Below are 17,968 nucleotides of genomic sequence, written 5' to 3' on the forward strand. Positions count from 1 at the left end.
AGAAGAGAGCTGCAGGAAGGGTATTTGCTTCAACTCAAGATCCCAACCCACCAAAATGCCAGAAAGGAAAATGTAGCAGTTGATAGAAATTTTATTTAACAAAAAGATCAGTTATCCAACATTTAATGGTATCAAACTCAAAAAAATATTTCACTGCACTTTCTGTAAGAACTGCATTAAAAACCAATACAAAATGTTTTCATCCAACTGAAATACCAGCTTTTAGAAAGAGCATCTCAGGAAGCTTACATCCCACATGTACAGACCAAGGAAAGCAAGAAACTAGACACAAAGCATATAATGGAAACACAACTCCCTTCCTACTCCTCTTTGACAGTGTCTCGCTATACGTATTTGTGCACTTTACATGCAGTGTACTGAGGGGAATCACACGGCCTTCCAAAAAATGTGTGTTAGGGGTATTCAGTGCTAAGCAGCTCTGCTCCATTTATCGAGCTAACGGGTGACTGTCTCAAGAGCTCACACAATCTAAACAGCACTCTCAGGGCTGACTCTGTGTTGAGGGATAGGTCAGAATGTTTGCACACACAAACAGATGGGCCTATTTCTTGATTTTATCACTGTCTGTCTGTTTGTTTGCCACTGCAGACTGCTCTGCTGCTTAAGCTCTAAGCACTTACTCCTTAGTCTAGCAATTCCCAAAATAGGAGACAGAAGCCCCACACAAAATCAACTGTATCCAGTATTTATGACAGCACTTGGACTTGTAATACTAATATTTAATGTCTAACCAAACTATAAATAGGATTGCAACTGGAAAGGTTTTGGAATCACTGATGGGAACCCTGGCCAGCAAGAGACAAGGTTACTAATTCAATACAATACAGATGGAAGAAAACTTTTATTCTGTGAGGTAAAAACCCAACACATACACAGTATTGCTTTTAGGCCTGTTTAATTTAATTCACAGCTTATGGAAATTTTGCAATGGCACAGCCATCGCTTGCACGTTCTGCAATTTGCAAATCAGATTTTCTGCTGGCAAATATCCATGTGAGTTTGTTCAGTTACTGGAAAGAGTGTTCAAGCCTTCTGAAAGGAACTGGGATCAACAGCTAACAACTTTTACAGGTTGTTTTCATGGGGAATATTTTGGTTCATTCTCCTGCACAAGCATTTCTGATACAGCAGGTTTTTAAAAACTCTTTTAAAAGCACTTGGTAAGTTTTCTCTCTACCATCCATCCAAGTGACCGTGTATTGTTCAATGAGAACTTCTGATCTTTAGCATAAAAACAGATCACGTGGATCATGACACCACATATGGCTGTACACTCTACCTGTTTATACATCCTACCTTGAGGCACTTAACACTTTCTTCAGATATACCTAACAGTTCCAACTGAAAATCTCTTCCTATTTTAAGAGCCTACCCACACCTCAGCACAGGCAGACCCAGGCTATCCTTCCAGAACCATGCTTGCCAAAACCCCTTCCAGTACACATGTTCAAACAGTAGGTCAGCTCAGGACTCTTCTTTTTTTCTTATCTTTACAGTTCATCGTGTTCCTCTTTGGCCTCCTGATCTTTCAACTTGAATTCTTCAGCAGTAACTTTACCATTTCCATCCCGGTCTTGATTGGTGAACATATTTTTAACAATCTTCTCAAAATCAAAACCAGGAGCTAGTTTTCCTTTGCCAGAATCAACTTGAGCTTGGATGTACTCTGAAAACTAAGCAGAGGGAAAAGAGAAGAAAACAGCTCACAATTAAATGGACATTTAAAACTGAAGAGTATGTCAAAAGTAGCATTTATTTGTCATCGACTATCCAGCATTTTACAATTTTATTAGATGTACGTAGAAGTACACTCTTACTACCCTATAAATTTTGCCACCTAAACTGGACTAATTAGGACAGACACAGGAGGTTTAGTCACTCCAGAGAGTGTAGTTTTGCATGCCAATACATGAAGCTTACAGACATACGCCCACATTTTACAAGAAGCAACACACAAGACAAAAAGAATGAAACACAGAAATGAGACTTTAAATATCAGGATACCGTGAGATTTGTTAAAATAGCTTCAGGCATTATGTCTTCCACTTGACTCCTCTGTGGGGAAGGTTGTAAGGTCAGTTTTCCCTAAAGACCTCTCTCCCAGTATGTATGATGAAGCTGTTAAAGGTGATACTAAAGGTGATACAACATCTGACTGAATTCATACTGCTGGCTTGCCAAAACCAGAAAGACAAACACAACTTTCCCAATTACTGTTATCTCTGGTGCTACTTGTTAAATGAGCTTCAGCAATGAGAGCTATTGCTGAAATTCATTTACACCTTTTAAGCCAAGCATCCTCTCATATCTCCTTGGCTTCTCCTTCTCCTCCCCACTAGGTGACCAGAAGGATGTTGATAGCAAAAGCCACATACTACCTCATTCTCTAAACCAGTAAAAGCTCTTCTGTTCTCTGCAAGAACAGAAGTGGAGATGGAAGTAAAACAAAGAGGTGGAAGACAGTGCTAGAAAAAGGGAAAACAAGATTTTGATTTTACCCCATTAGCTTGTTAAAATCGTCAAAGGCATCTCATGCTGTTCCACAGGGCCACAACCTGCCCCTTGAGCGCTGCAGGCAGCTCTACTCCAGAGAGGAAAGACACAAAACAGAATGACAGAGAAAGGTGACAAAGAAGACTTAAGAAGAGAATGAAAAAAATAGAACTCCTGAGTTAAAATGCAGAGGAAAACCTCACAGAGGTTTATATTATCAGAGATGGTGTGGCAAAGGCAAAGAGCCCTCAAGTAGGGCACCCACTGACAAGCACACAATTCACCCATGGAAGGAGCAACTGCAGGCATTGTCAGGCTCCAGAAGTGATTAGACAGTTCCTGGATATACTGCTGCAGGCTCAGATTTGGCTCAGGAATTCATCTCAAACTGCCAATTAATGGCCACTGAGAAGGTTGATACAGTGAAGGATTGTTGGATACCAACTCCGCCTCTTACACTTGTGTCCTAAGGATCTGATTCTTTCTGGTTCTATTTCTAAAGCAAAATAACCATGTTATAACTGACATGCTGCCTCCCTGTTAACTTGACAACACCATGTCAGAAGAAGAGAAGAGGAGAGACCCCCTTCTTCAACATCTGCATTGATGACGGTAAGAGAAAACATCTTGATGATAGTGGTAGGAGAAAACCACTGCAGGTGTTTTCATTGTTTCAGCTTACCTCCTCCAAAAGAACCTCTCCATCATGATTCTGGTCTATTTCTTCAAAAAGATTGGGAGAGACTTCCCCATTCCATACAAACATGTACCCTTCAGGCAAGCCAGACACCAGTTCCAGCAGTTCAATGTCGAAAACTAATACAGCACTACCAGGCACTTCTCCTTCTGTCACAAAAAAACGTCAAAGATGGGTATTTGTCCTCACTTACATTAAAGGGTATATTTCCTTTTAATCTATAATTAAATTTATCTTCCCGCTCCAACAGGCACTTCTCTTCTGTGATCCCGAGCCCATCAAATCTTCCTGCTCACTTCAGGGAGGTGATCAAAACATAAAGAAAGCTTTCATAATAAAACTGCATCAATTTTTTTACTTATAAAACTAAAACTGTGGGAATAAATCAATTTTCCTTTATCTAGCAGATACACGGTGTACTCCTGTGAGATTCAACAGAGTTGCAACAGCTTGGGATGTTACCTCAAAGAAACCACAGAAGGAGTTTAATTTATCCTTGAAAAAGAAAAGTCAAGGTCACCTCTAATCTTCTATTTGCAAGAGACTGCAAACAAGCAATCTCTCAGAGAGCCAGGTATATACCAAAACACTCATGCAATGTTTCAGACCATGCTTATCAAATGTAACTTGAACAATGGTAGATACCTATGACAGGTATTAAACACAGTAGACTTTTTATGTTATGAGGAAATTTTCAATTTATTATATATAACTATGCACTTTTATATAATAGATAAAATTATGTACAAAATGTTGTATATATAATACTTTTAATTTTTAATGGAAATGCACTTAGTGGAAATTCTTATCTCTTAACACAAATTAATTCTCCTTTCAGTGTGGTACATGATGCCCTACAGTCTTTATAAACTACAAACTGTTCTGGAGCTATTCGAAGACCAGAACAACTTAATGTTTCCATATACATCAGAATTTGTTGATCTTGATGACCTCCTCTTAGAGTCCTTTCCATCAAGTCTTTTAACTTGGAAGATGAGTAACAACAACACACACTGGGACATGAAAGTCCTTATCACTTCTGCATTGTTCTTTTTATTACTGCTGTCCCTGTCATTAAAAATCAACAAGCCTCAATGCTCTAAAGTTTCCTTAAAATGTATTGGTGTTGGGGTTTCAACAGCACCAATACACTGTTTCACATCCTACATTCAGTTCACGTAGTTTCCAAATTTTGAGTTTTCTTTGAATTTCCCAACATATTAGTGCTGACCAGCCCCCTTCAGTTTTGTTTCTGAATAACATGTGGCATGTCCAAATGCGAGCACCCAGCTCCCTATCATGGAGAACAGCGTTTACATCCCTCTGCAACACCAGACTGCCTGGAGCTTTCTGTTCTGACAAAGCAACATTACTGGGGGCATGTGTTCCCTTTTGTACTGTGATGGTCTTTCTGTTGGCCACAGCAACAGCATGACTCCAAAAACAGACAGTATGTTCATTCCATTGGGGAATGGGATGGGGGGGGAGTGTCTAAAACAATGAAATGAAAAATCTCTAAAAAAATCCCATTCAAGCAGCTAAGACACACTCACCTTAGGACCTAGTACACACGAAGTAACAAAACATGCATACTCATGTTTCATTTACCCAAGGGGTGCTAAGTGGATGTGCACTTACCAACTCCATCTTCTCCATAACCAAGATGAGGTGGAATAACAACTGTTCGTCGTTCCCCGACACACATGTCTTGAAGGCCCATGTCCATCCCCACTACTACCTGTCCAGACCCAAGAACTATGTTGTAAGTCTTGCCAAGGCTGTGTCTAGAGAGGAAGGAAAGAAGAATTAAAAAACACCCTCAACACACAGAATTTCTGTTGTTCAAAATTACCACAAAAACTTCTAATTAGTGTCCTGTCACTGCCAAAAATTAACTTCATGGCAAATGCTCTGTTCTACCAAAAAGTTACCTGAAGTTGTTCTCGAGTTACAGCCAGCACCAAACAGACATGTCCCTGCTGCTGACATGTCCTCTGGCACTAAAATTATAGGCTTCTTTAATGAAATCCAATTAGAATCATTAATCATGCCAATTACACCCCAAGGCATTTTATCTTGAAGATAGGGCTTTTGCCTTTCACATGTTTTTAACTACTGCAGTTGGACTTTTTGGCAGATGTAAAAATTCCAGATGTACATCTGACCCATATCCATCACTCCTATATGGGGATCTGGGTGCATTCCCATAGATCAGCTATCCCTTTAAATGAAATCAGTCACTGTAACGTATTAACTTAACCAAAACAGCCTGGAAGAATACTACTACTGCTGCTATTTACTCATATTAAATTTTGAATTATACCCTGCTGAGTGTGGCTCATTTCTAAAACCAGAAATTATCACAAGTTAAAAGCCCAGAAGTTCAACATGTATTGTGATTCTAAAAGCAAAGTGTGCAGCGTTGAGACTTTATTCTGTTGGTCTCCTTTCTTTGGTTATTTGTCTTGGCTGTGCCTCTGCAGGACATGCTTGTATAACAGAGTATCATTTGGAAAGAAAACAATTCAGTGGCTACGAGGTCAGCCTTAAAATTAGGAGCACATGACTCATGATCTTTGATAAACTGCTTTGAATAAGTCTCAGTGTCGCTTGGTTCCTGCTACAAAATGGGAATTCAGCCTTCCTGTCACATAAAAGGTGTTTTGAATCCAAACACATTACTTGTATACATACTTGCCTACAGCACTGCATCATGTGCACCAATCTAAGGCAGCTTTTCAGCTCTGCAAACTATTGTGTATCCTGTGAAACCTATGAGCTGATTCCTGTGTTAATTATAACCTAGCTAAAAATAGTTTTTCCCAACTTCCCTTCCAAAAAATAAAATATTATTCGGACGACTTGAGCTATCCAAAAGACGAAGGGGGAAAAAAAAGCTAGCAGAAGTATTCTTGCAGCTGCAGCAAACACTGTCACAGGCTCACTTCAGTTCTACAGGAGACAGACTGGAGCAACCTCTTGCTTCCATCATAAACCCACTGTCAACAGGCAGGAGGAAGAGGAACATTATCATCACCATCATGATCAAGCCCTCTGACAGTTTCTCCATGCTGACAACACAGCACCACAGTACAGAAGAATCAGCACCCACGTGCAGTACAGACATGACAGGTGACTATCTACTATAAACCACACACAAGACATCTTTAATAAGACCACACCAAGCAGCCTGATCAGACCTCTCTCAGAAGCACTGAATCAGCACAGAGTGAAAATCCTACCAAAACACTGAATAAACCAGGACAGCTCATCCATAACAAGCCCTGTGTTGTCCTGGCATTACCAGTCCAGACACCTGAATTAGCCCATTTAAACAGAATGCTATGCAGACAAACTGTTTCATCACTCCACACATACTGTTTATGTTCTTCTCCAGCACACTCCCACGTCCTTTTTGTTCCCAGTTCTCTTATTATGCTATGACAGATTGCCTTTTTCTTTTCCTCCTCCTATACATCTTAGGCAGGCAGACATAAAAAGAAAAATACATTCTATATAAATACTTACTTTTTTTCTTAAAAAGTCTTTACTCCCTGACAGCTTGCTTTGCAGGCAATTCATTCTGCTTTTACAGCTGCTGGGAATATTTTCCTTACCAGATCATTCAAATACTTACGTCGAGTCTAGCAAAGTACCATCCAGGAGCGAAGCATTGTAGTGATATTTCAAGTAATCTCCCTTCTTACTTAGTACAGTGCAGTTGGAAGGTCTGTAGTTAACAGTAATGCCCACAGAATCTGAAGGGTTGTGGAAGTCAACCACGTGGATGTCAAAGACCAGCACTGCAGATCCTGGAATCTTTCCTAAATAGGAAACAACTTAGGTAAATAGAGAAAGAAACGGTACCCCAACAGGCTTATGATGACCAGGTACTGCACCCTGTAAGAATATGTATTCCTGCTGCATCTGTTACTGAGTCATTCTGCTCTTCTCACTCAGAATTAAAAGATGCAACAGAATGCAAGCTGCATCCTGTGTAGGAAAGAGAACCAGTGGGAAAGCACTAAACATGCACTCCGAAGTTCAACAGTGAAGGAAAAAATGTTCATTATTCTGAAATCGAAAATTATGCAGAAATGAAGCAATAATCACACATTTCCTGTGACCATCCTAAATAACTCATCTATCTTTGACGTACTAATTCAGTATTGATCATCAAAATTCTCATAGGAGTTCTCGTGCTTCAAAGAATGTCATTATATCTGAAAAGTTAAATTTCCTTAAAATGTCCTGATAAGAGGCAACTTATTCCCTGCCTCCCCAGGATTATGTGTAATTGCACTACCAAAACTGACAGATACATCCAGACCCAGGAATGGGGTTTGTTGGTAAGGAGTCTAATTCTCAAATCAACAGTACAGACTTTGCAGTCCCAGAAAATAGGCTTTTCTTTTAAGGCACTTATCCAAATAATATCCCAGAAGCCACCTCTTGAAACACCAGCCATAACACCATGTTGGCTAGAAGGGTTATCATATTCAACCTCTCACAGCAATCCTTTTAGGTACTAATGAGTTTTCCCAAAAGAATGTTAATTGTATGTTATACATACACAGATACTTCGTTGTTACATGCATCCACCATTTACAGAGGCGGCTTAGAAGTTCCACAAAACCTGTGGCTGTGGAAGGAATGGGGAAGAAAACAGGATGAACTCCTTCAGAATACAGAGCTTAAGACACACAGGTGGGAAGATCTCACAGTGCAGAGCTCCTGGCACCCAAGTACCAATCTGCCTGAGACAATAATTATCCAAACAAATTCCGGTCAGCAAGTACCAGTCTGTTTGAAACACCAACTATTCAAATGAGCTCAGGCTACCAATTACATGTGAGATTGTTCTGTATTCTTATTGTCCTACCTATTGAGCTAATTAAAATAATTCTGCATATTCTGGGTGTAGTCTTGTCAGTTTTATGTCCACAAAATAATGAACTAATTCATAAACTTTTAAAATGCCAGAAAAATGAAAACAGACACAGATGGACTAAACAATAAAGAAAACCTCATTAACTATGGAAGACTTGAAAGCAAATTCAAGCTCACCTCTTCCTTCTTCTCCATATCCAAGATGAGGGGGGATTATTATTCTTCTTTTTTCACCAGTGCACACACCTAGCAAACCTTCATCCATTCCAGCAATGACGTAACCTTTCCCGACATAGGTGTCATACGTATGGTTTCGTGAATAACTATGGAAAATATTTGCATTTTAGCACTGTCAGGGGTACTCCAGAAAACATGGAATCTTGCAATAGCTCTGCAACACAGTTCTTAAACCAGTTAAGGTCAAAACACACGGTCATTAACCAGCACCAGAGAAGAACAAAGCAATCACCATGTTCCACGAATCCAGGCCACCAGGTTTCATCAGCCAGTGACACGTGTCACTTATTACCCAGTAGTGGGACCCTAGCTAGAGAACAGCTAGCAAATTTGCAAATTCATTTCTACTATATATTGAAAGAAAAATCACACTTATTTATGTATTTTAGACTAAGCACAAAACAAGTTTTGACAAGTAACTAAAAAAAAAATTAGTTTTCTTCTTTAAAATTTCCTCTGCCCTGACACTACTTTAATAAATACTTATCAACTAGATACGGCTGACGTTCATTCTCATGAGACATCCTTCAAACTACCTCATTTCACAACCACAGCTATGCAGTTCAACTACTACAAGGAGCAGGTGGGACAAATAAATTCTTCTGGGATGCACAACATTAAAATGAGTCACTACAACAAAGCATTATCAACATTATCCCTCCTTCCCAAACCATGTCAACCACTTATATGTAGGTTGAAGGACCTGCTACAACACCTAATGATAGAATAAAACAAGGCTACAATGGCAATTGATGCTTATTACAAGGACATGACTGTCTTCTGCCTTTCTTCAAGGCATGTTACATAAAGGCACAGCCCAACGAAGAAAAGGCAGAAAGGTTTCAATTAATCTTTACAAGGTAGTTCTGAGAAAGAACAAGACCAGTACAAGACCAGACTCTGATATAATTCAGAGGTTTATTCAACTGCTCTAAGTCCAGAAGACAGCCTTGGCTGAGTTACCCAGGGGCAGTTCTGCAGCTGAATATTTCGGAGCAAAAAAGCAAAGGAAAATATTATTAGAGCTCTGAAAACCAGCCATTCACAGTGCTTTTGGCATATTCCCCGTACTAGTAACAAATTTTCTCCTGGATAACTAACTCCAGGGTTTCCAGTAACTATTGTTAGCTGCTCTATTTCTTCATCTTTGAATTCTGCAGAAGGTCAGGATACGATGCTCTAATGAATGTGCCCTCTAACAACTGTCAGCAATCCAGAATGATGTAGAGGCTGCTGTCTACAAAGCACTTATTACTATTTATTGACAACAACCCTAATATAAGTAATACAGCTATTTTCAAAATTTGTTTAATTACTATAGACAGTACTCATTTACATCTCAAAAAAGAAAGATTCTGGGTGGGTGCATTGTGGACAAGATTTAGGCTCTTAACTTACAAGCTTTCATAAGCTGCAAATCAAGGTCTACAGCGACGGCTGCTGTTGTAGTACTAAACATTTTTCCATGAGTTTATTTCATAAAACATTTACATTGGCTCATTTTCATCTCCTTTTAGCTACTTCTGCCAGCTGTTCTGAAAGCTGGAGTGGGATAGTAAAGCACTGCTCAATTAAGAGTAACAAAAGTGACAGAAAGCTACAACAGTATTATTCATCATATGATTCTGTACACAAGGCTCATGTGCCCAGAGAGCTTTGAATTTATTGTGAAAGTAATCCCTATTCCTTTATCACAGAAACCCTCTTGTTGAATTCTGTGGTTCTATAATTCAGTCTTGAAAGACAGCAGCCTTCAAAATGCAAACAGTTTTCAAGTACAAATACAACTAACCTCAAACTAGCCACTAGCACACTGATTCACAATTTTCAGGACATAAAATGGGTATCATATTTATTTTCTCTCTCTTCAGTGGTATTACCTATTTGGCAGATAAACTCTGAAGAGCAAAGAGCCTTCAGGCTCTCATGCCCAAAGCACTCATGGCTTCACCGGGGGGTTACCGCCCCTAGATGGCGCCTGTGACACTGTCATAGTCCAAACTAGTTCTTTTTCCTCTCATAGGGAAAAGTTTTCTATGAGTTTTTTAAGAAGACTCCAAGTCCGCCCAAAATTTTCAAAAAGGAAGGAAAAGCAAAGAATTGTATTTGGGTATATTATGGACAAGACGGAAGAGTCCAAACTGGAAATGCAATCTGTAGAGCTGAATGGTTTGGTTACCTGGAATCAAATAACGTGCCATCCAAAAGTGTGCCATTGTAATGGTATCGGAGAAAGTCTCCTGTCTGGCTTCTCCGCTCACAAGATTCAGGCACAACCTGGTTCTCAATAACGATACCATCTTTGGGGTTATGGAGATCTAGCAAAACCACATCAAAGACGAGGGAAGCTTGGCCAGGAATCTCCTTACCTACAAGAGTGTTAGAGTAGAAAAATTGGTAAGAAACAGCAGGTGTTCTAGCAGAAGCTTAAACATGTTTGTTGAAGAAAAGTAACCTACTGCCAAATATCAAGCACCTCCCCTTCTAAAATAAATTAGAATCATAGAGTATCCTGAGTTGGAACAGACCCACTAGGACCATCGAAGTCCAACTCCTGGCCCAGCACAGAACACCCCAAGAATCACACCATGTGGCTGAGAGTATTGTCCAAATGCTTCTCGAACTCTGTCAGGCGTGGTGCTGTGACTACTGCCCTGGGGAGCCTGTTCCAGTGCCCAACCACCCTCTGGGTGAGGAACCTCTTCCTAATATCCAACCTAAACCTCCCCTGACACAGCTTCAGGCCATTCCCTCAGGTCCTGTCACTGGTCACCACAGAGAAGAGATCAGTGTCTGCCCCTCCTCTTCCCCTCACGAGGAAGTTGTAGGCTGCGATGAGGTCTCCCCTCAATGGTACCGTACAAAGTCAGACACTGGGACTGTCCAAGGACACTTCTCAGGTTTGAAATAAGTCTGAACCTGCGTTTCGTCCTCTGAGTTCTCCTCTTCTCCAGGCTGAACAGACCAAATGCCTCCAGCCACTCCTCATACAGCTTCCCCTCAAAGCCCTTCACCATCTTTGTTGCCCTCCTTTGGATGCTCTCTAAGAGCTTAATGTCTCTCTTACATATTGTGGTGCCCCAAACTGCACACAATACTCAAGGTGAGGCTGCCCCAGTGCAGAGCAGAGCGGGACAATCCCCTCACTTGACCAGCTGGCGATGCTTTGCCTGACTGCCCCCAGGACATGGTTGACCCTCCCAGCTGCCAGGGCACATTATTCAATTTGCTCATATTTGTTCATATTCAATTTGCCATCAGCCAGGACCCCAGGTCCCTTTCTGCTCTCCAGCATCTTGTTCACCAGTCTGCCTGTACATCCAGGGCTGCCCCATCCCAGGTGCAGAATCCAGTTTAACTTCATACGGTTGGTGATTGCCCAGCCCTCTAATTTGTCTAGATCTCTCTGCAAATTTGCTTACAGTCAGTCATTTTTTGTTTCAGCGGGTTTTTCACTCAATTCTCCAAATCAAAAATTTTACACTGCTCGTACTGTGATGGCACTGCCTCACTGAAAACAGCTGTCTCTTCAGCAACACCCATCTTAGTCAATACACACCAGTTCCATCTGAGTTGTATGGTTTGGTCTACCAGTATTCCCAACACACTTCGTGGAAGTGCACAAAATAACTATTAGAATACAAATCTGGTGCATCCGCTCCTCCCATCCTGTTAATATCAAAACAGACCCCGTGGTGGAAGTTGAAGAAGGACAAATTGAGTATCTCAGTGAAAAACTACTTCCCCATCAATGTACAAATTACAGTGTGGGTTGCTTTGACCAAGAACCACTGAGTTAAAGATCTCGGCAAAATTTTGAAACACAACTTCACAAAGTCTTGTTATCTATGGAGATGGCTATCACAGTTAATGGCAAAGAAACCATGGAAGGCGTATGAAACCTTGTACACCACAGACACATCCATAAACATCAGAGCAGAGTAAAAATACAACGAAGAGTCACAAACTATCCTTAACTGCCCCCTCATTTAAAATGTGGACCTCTCTGTATGATCTGCAGGCTGCTTAGTCTCACAAAACAATTAATTCATCTTGTAGTTATTGCTAAGGCATTGGTTGCAAAAAAAACCCAAAACTGGAATTAAAAATACCTTTTTTTTTCCCAAAAAGTTTTATGCTTTCTGTGGTGGTCATTGAAAGAAATATGCAGTCACCTGTCTCCAAGTTTTTGGCTCCACTAGATATTAATCACAGATTATATTCCCCAACTGAAATACAATTTCAGCATATAAATACTACAATTATATCAACAATATGTCTGTAAAGCAATTTACTGTTTAATTTTTTTAAAAATCTTGTACTTTCTAACCAATCCAATCCTGTACATGACACATTTTGAACCTCTCTTTCCACCACTTTGTTCTGTCTGTCTGAACTGGGTAATAATGCTGCCCATAAATTTAAAACATAGAAAGCTGAGTTTGTTTTAAAATACGGTTCACTTGGATTGAGAAAAAAAAAAGGAATAACTAAAGGAATAACTTTTACCATCTCCTTCTTCTCCATATGCAAGGAAAGGTGGTATTGTGATAATGCGCTTTTCTCCTACGCACATTCCCAAGAGCCCCTGGTCCATGCCAGGAATGAGCCATCCAATTCCCACATAGGTATCATAAGTCCGCATCCGATTATGGCTAAAAATGAGGGAGAAAAAAAAAAGCCCCACAACCAAATGTCAGACAGCCACAGGAAAGAACAAAATCAATCTTTAAATCCACAATGTAACTCACAACGAGCTACTCCAAAAGTATTGGTCCTTCCTTTACCGAGGGCTGGGTGGGCAGAGTTTCCCAGAGAGCTTAGCTATGTCAGGAACCTAACAGGGGCTTTGAAAAGTCACTCACAAATACAATGGTAGCTGTTATTAAAGTACCATTTTCCACTGAGCTCTGACAAAATACACACAGTACACTTAAAATCTCAGTAGGAAAGTGTTGGTAGTTTGATTTCATTACAAACTCTGCTTAGCTTATAAAACTTGTATCTAACCTGTATCGATGCTGCAGTGGTTACAGAGACTTTGACTGCAATAAACAGTAATATAAATACAGACTTTAAAATTAAAAAAAAGCATCTGTGTTCGTAATGCCCATTTAGAAATAATGTACAGTTTTGTTGGTTTTAGTCAGTACTGCTATCCTATAATCCCTGAATAAATTACTAACAGACATATGATGCTAGCTTTCATTTCCTGTGTTTCTGGGCACTGGGCATTAATTGTTACACTGGTGAAAGGGGAGTAAATGATTGTGAGATACCTATTAAGATACACACACACACAACACAGCTGCATACCTTGAATCAAATAGGGTTCCATCTAAGAATGTTCCATTGTAATGGTACCGTACAAAGTCAGACACCTGGACTGTCCGAGGACACTTCTCAGGTTTGAAATAAGTCTGAACCTGCACTTCGTCCTCTGAGTTCCAAAGATCTATCAGGAGCACATCGAAATGGAGCACAGCATTGGGGGGTATCACACCAGCTGCAAAAGCAAAACAACACATCCAGTTTTGTTTCCCTTTTTATACAGGGCATCAGTGAAAAGGAACCAAACCACGCATACCCTAAAAGGAATGATTAATGCACACCTTATTCCTTGTTATGCTTATAACTCTCTGGGCTGTTGCCACTGTTGCAGATATTTAAGGGGGGAAATCTGGCAAAGTGAACTGTTATCAAAGACGTCTATCAAGCAAACTCATCTTGAGTTAGCATTTGTTGCCTCTCTGAGGCTGTAGAACAAAGCTGCTTTTGGCACTGATAAAAACTTGTGCAGCTCTGCAATGCCAAACCACAGTAAGTATTTAACAGTGAGGTAGATATAAATAAATAGTGAACTTTAGTAGCAAGGTTTATTTGCTGAAGGTCCTCTACAGTCAACAAATAGCTCTCCCTTCAGCATGCAGAGGGTGTCTGGAGAAATTAGCCAGGCTACAGGCTTAACAAACACCCCTGAAGGACAGGGGAGAACCTCTCCAAAATTCAGTACCTGCAATTTCTACCCTTCTCTTCTGTGATTCCATTTTCTATCTCTTCTGCTGGATCACTTACACAACCAGCTATTCATTCACTGGCTCGGGGCCGTACTTACGGACGCCTTCACTTCCGTAGGCAAGCTTGGGGGGGATTTTCACAAACCGCCGCTCATTCACGCACATGCCGACCAGAGCTTTGTCCATCCCAGCAATAAGTTGACCTTTGCCCACAAATACGTTGAATGTGGATCCCCTGTCATAGCTGAAGGGGAAAAAGCAGACAAAAGAGTTCATTTACCCCCCATTCGACTTTTTTTTTTCCTTGATGGAGAAAGTTTAACTCTACCTTGGTCTCCCTCTTGCCCTGTTAGCATAATTTCATCGCAAGGCAGCTGCTAAGAAAAGAGGTAAATCCAAGTGTTTCCGAGACTTCAACCCAGTTCTACTTCTGTTCACTGCTCATTGTCTATCTGAAACACATTCTAGCAGTGTGCAATGTGTACTGCGGGCACCCAAACTACTAACAGCTAATTTACACACTAATATTATAAGCAGTACTGGAAAATTAAGGAAGAAAAGGAAAAATCAAACACTATTATGAGATACAAAAGGATGACTGCTCCCACAGTATAATCTCAGCATATTGATTTTGGTGAGTAACATCACAAAAATATTGCACAAGACTGATAAGCTTTACGATGTGAGACATCACAGTTGGGGAATCTCTGTAGGAGAAAGTGAAAATATGCCTTTTTGAGTAATAGCTGTGAGGTTTGCCAATTGGTTATTTATTTATTTTCTCCTCCACATTCACAGTTCTCATTAAAGTATAGAGACACGTTTTAAACAGCACATTCGCCAGATCCAGAAACAAGAGAGCTAGCTAAATGATTCTCCTCTGTGATAATACATAAAAATTCAAAAGGTAAAAGAAATGATACTTAAATTATTTACAGTTTTCCAGAGGGGATGGAGAACAGAAGCGTTACCACAGAAGAACACTAACATCAGCTTAAGTGGTTAGTTTGACCACCTTAAATCTGCACGAGGACCTCACTTTGCTATGCCTGAATTACTGCTGTTATTTAGTTTTTTGAAGTGATGTATAAACATACAACAGAAAGCAGTTCAAAGGTTTCATGTCTGGTTTTAAGATTTTACTGCTTCCATTTGCTTGAATTCCTTTTATAATTTCAAGGATTTCTGGTTTTTTTTCTTTTTTAGATAAAAATCAGACAGGGGGGGAGTTGAAAAAAAAAAAAAAGGCTTGTGACTCTTTGCCTGCTAAAATATTTTGGGAAGCAGCCAGCAGCTAGATATTGCTAGGGAAATGATGTCAAACTTTCCTTCCAAGACTGTACACATCACTTCCACAACACACTGAGCCTCCTAACAGTCCCAGACCCTCGAATCTCTCAAATATTTTACTAAGCAATCTCTCTGTGTGCTCCACCTTTTTTTTTTTGTGCTCTGGCAAACATTTCCCCTAAAATAGACAACCCTCTATACTGAGCATTCACTTTCGGTCCCACAAATGTTCCCACCCCCAGGAAAGGACGGGAAATATTTAAATTAGCTCCTGACAAATTCTATTACACACACAAAACCATAATTAAGATGTTAAGATTAGTTACATAACAAGTTACAAGAAACCCCCAAAAACGGTATTGTGTAGCAATTAACAAAGTCTGGCAATGTGTCCGGGATGAACTTAGAATAGGAGAGCTTCTTTAATAAAAATAAATGCACAACTAAGAAAACTTTGATGTTAAGCAGACAACTGAACAAAGCAGTGATCAGACCATACAGCTTTGGAGGACTGACTTTGCAGATTCCTTAAAACTAAGCAAAATTCATTTCCATTAGTGGAATTTACCAAATTAATAGCAGATGACTAGGCAATTCAATTCAGACTTTAAAGTGCAAATTATTTTATGGCCATGGAAAATCAAAATGCAAATGCTGATGCAAAAGAAAAATAATAAACAGGCATATTAGTTCATTTATGTGACACAGTCATGATTAGAACAACTTTATCAACAGCCTTTTAACACAAAGAGCAGTATTATTACCTTCTGTTTGGAAATACAGAAAACTAATTTTAAAACTAAAGAACATTTACAACAGCTGAAGAACAAAATAAAATTGCTCTTAGTTCGACATCTAGAGAATTTTCTAGACTGTATAGTAGTGTTTGATTGAATTAATGCTGGTAAGCACGTTCATAAATTTAAAAAAAAAAAAGCAAACAAATTAACAGAAATAGGAAAATGGGCTTTCTAATAGGCTAACTTTTGTATAAATTGACTGAATCTCCTTAACTTGTATGCAGGGAACAGTAAAGATTTTACAACAAGCACTCCAAAATATTTCTTCCATTAACCAACAGGACATAAAATCCTCCTACTTTTCCATTGCCTTAACATGATAAACCACTGTCATTACTCTTAAAAAAGACCATAGTTAGTGAATAATGAAAGTGTACATCAGCATAAGCTGTCATCCAGAAAAAAATCCTGTGCTGAACAAACCTGATGTTTTGCACCCTTTTGAAATTAAGATGGACATAAAAATATTCAAGTTACACTACACCATCATCATTACTACTTATTTACTGATATTTAGAGGACACAAAGAGACAATTATTGTACAGTTCTGCACAGAACTGCCCCAAATAATTCAGAACCAAATGACAAGGAATTTGGAGCTAAAAGGAGAGCCAGCACCTGGGTAGCCCCTCCAGGTGCTCTGCCTCAATGCACAAGTTTGCTGGTACAGCTCAGGGTGTAAGCCTCAGTATGGATCTGCAGCAATCAGAAACACACTTCTGAACACGTGGCCGGTTTTCCAATTGTCACATATTTGTAAAATGAGCCACAAGGATGCTGCCTTTCTGTGTCCTCACATCTGCAGCTAAGGCTTATTTTCCAAGCCTGTCAGTTGCCAATGAATTCACTGCCCTTGCTGTGCCTTTTCACTGCGACTGCACCAACACCAGCTGAACCACCAGGTACCACATCCCACATTTTATCCAGAGAAGTGCTGGTGAAACGGCAATACTGGCACACTACATAAAGTCAGCTTCAGAGGAAGGGCTGAGCTTACTTTGAAGGATAGTTATTTCCCTAAGGCTGTAGATTTTCCTTGAAGCACAAGGCAGATTACCAGGATTACTGAAAATACATTTTGCTTTATCTTTCTGAGTAATACTTTGATCAGTGGCAATGAATGAAGCAAGAAAAAACAAATAAGCTGTCAGCAGCATCAACATCCTTCACAATCTCCTGATCCCACTATTTAGGCTTCTTGATGCTAAAATAACAGCAGGAAAGCGGCCAGGCACTTCACTGTACATAGGTCACATTTACTCAAGGGGAACTCATCCAAAAAATTCTATGTAAGTACAGCCTGTTAATTCTCACATTTCTGGCAAGGATAATGATTCAGAAACACCTGAGTTCGAGTAGGTTTGAGCCTGGAGAAGACATAGGAAATGTACAGAAAGAAATGGGCAGGAAATCACTAAATACTGTGAGAGACTGCAATACCGCATACGCTCCTGTTTACCAGGCTAAGGCTAACAGAATAACCTTATAGTCTTCTCTCTTGGAGCACAAAGCTCCCACTCAGT

General features: G+C 39.9%; 1 protein-coding gene across 1 annotated transcript; it reads right to left on the reverse strand.

Moving 5' to 3' along the window:
- Window positions 1–1,316: 1,316 nt before the first annotated feature.
- Window positions 1,317–14,626, reverse strand: FKBP9 (FKBP prolyl isomerase 9). Its single transcript, XM_029961979.1, has 9 exons — window positions 14,454–14,626; window positions 13,655–13,844; window positions 12,848–12,993; window positions 10,518–10,707; window positions 8,279–8,424; window positions 6,849–7,035; window positions 4,850–4,995; window positions 3,197–3,360; window positions 1,317–1,694 (listed from the first exon to the last, which is right to left on the reverse strand). Exons 1-9 carry the CDS (start codon window positions 14,539–14,541, stop codon window positions 1,512–1,514), a joined length of 1,440 nt encoding a protein of 479 aa, XP_029817839.1. The 5' UTR covers window positions 14,542–14,626; the 3' UTR covers window positions 1,317–1,511.
- Window positions 14,627–17,968: the final 3,342 nt, after the last annotated feature.

The sequence above is a fragment of the Manacus vitellinus genome, unplaced genomic scaffold, assembly GCF_001715985.3.
Source record: "Manacus vitellinus isolate BGI_N305 unplaced genomic scaffold, ASM171598v3 scaffold_3_pilon, whole genome shotgun sequence".
In the NCBI taxonomy this organism is placed as follows: domain Eukaryota; kingdom Metazoa; phylum Chordata; class Aves; order Passeriformes; family Pipridae; genus Manacus; species Manacus vitellinus.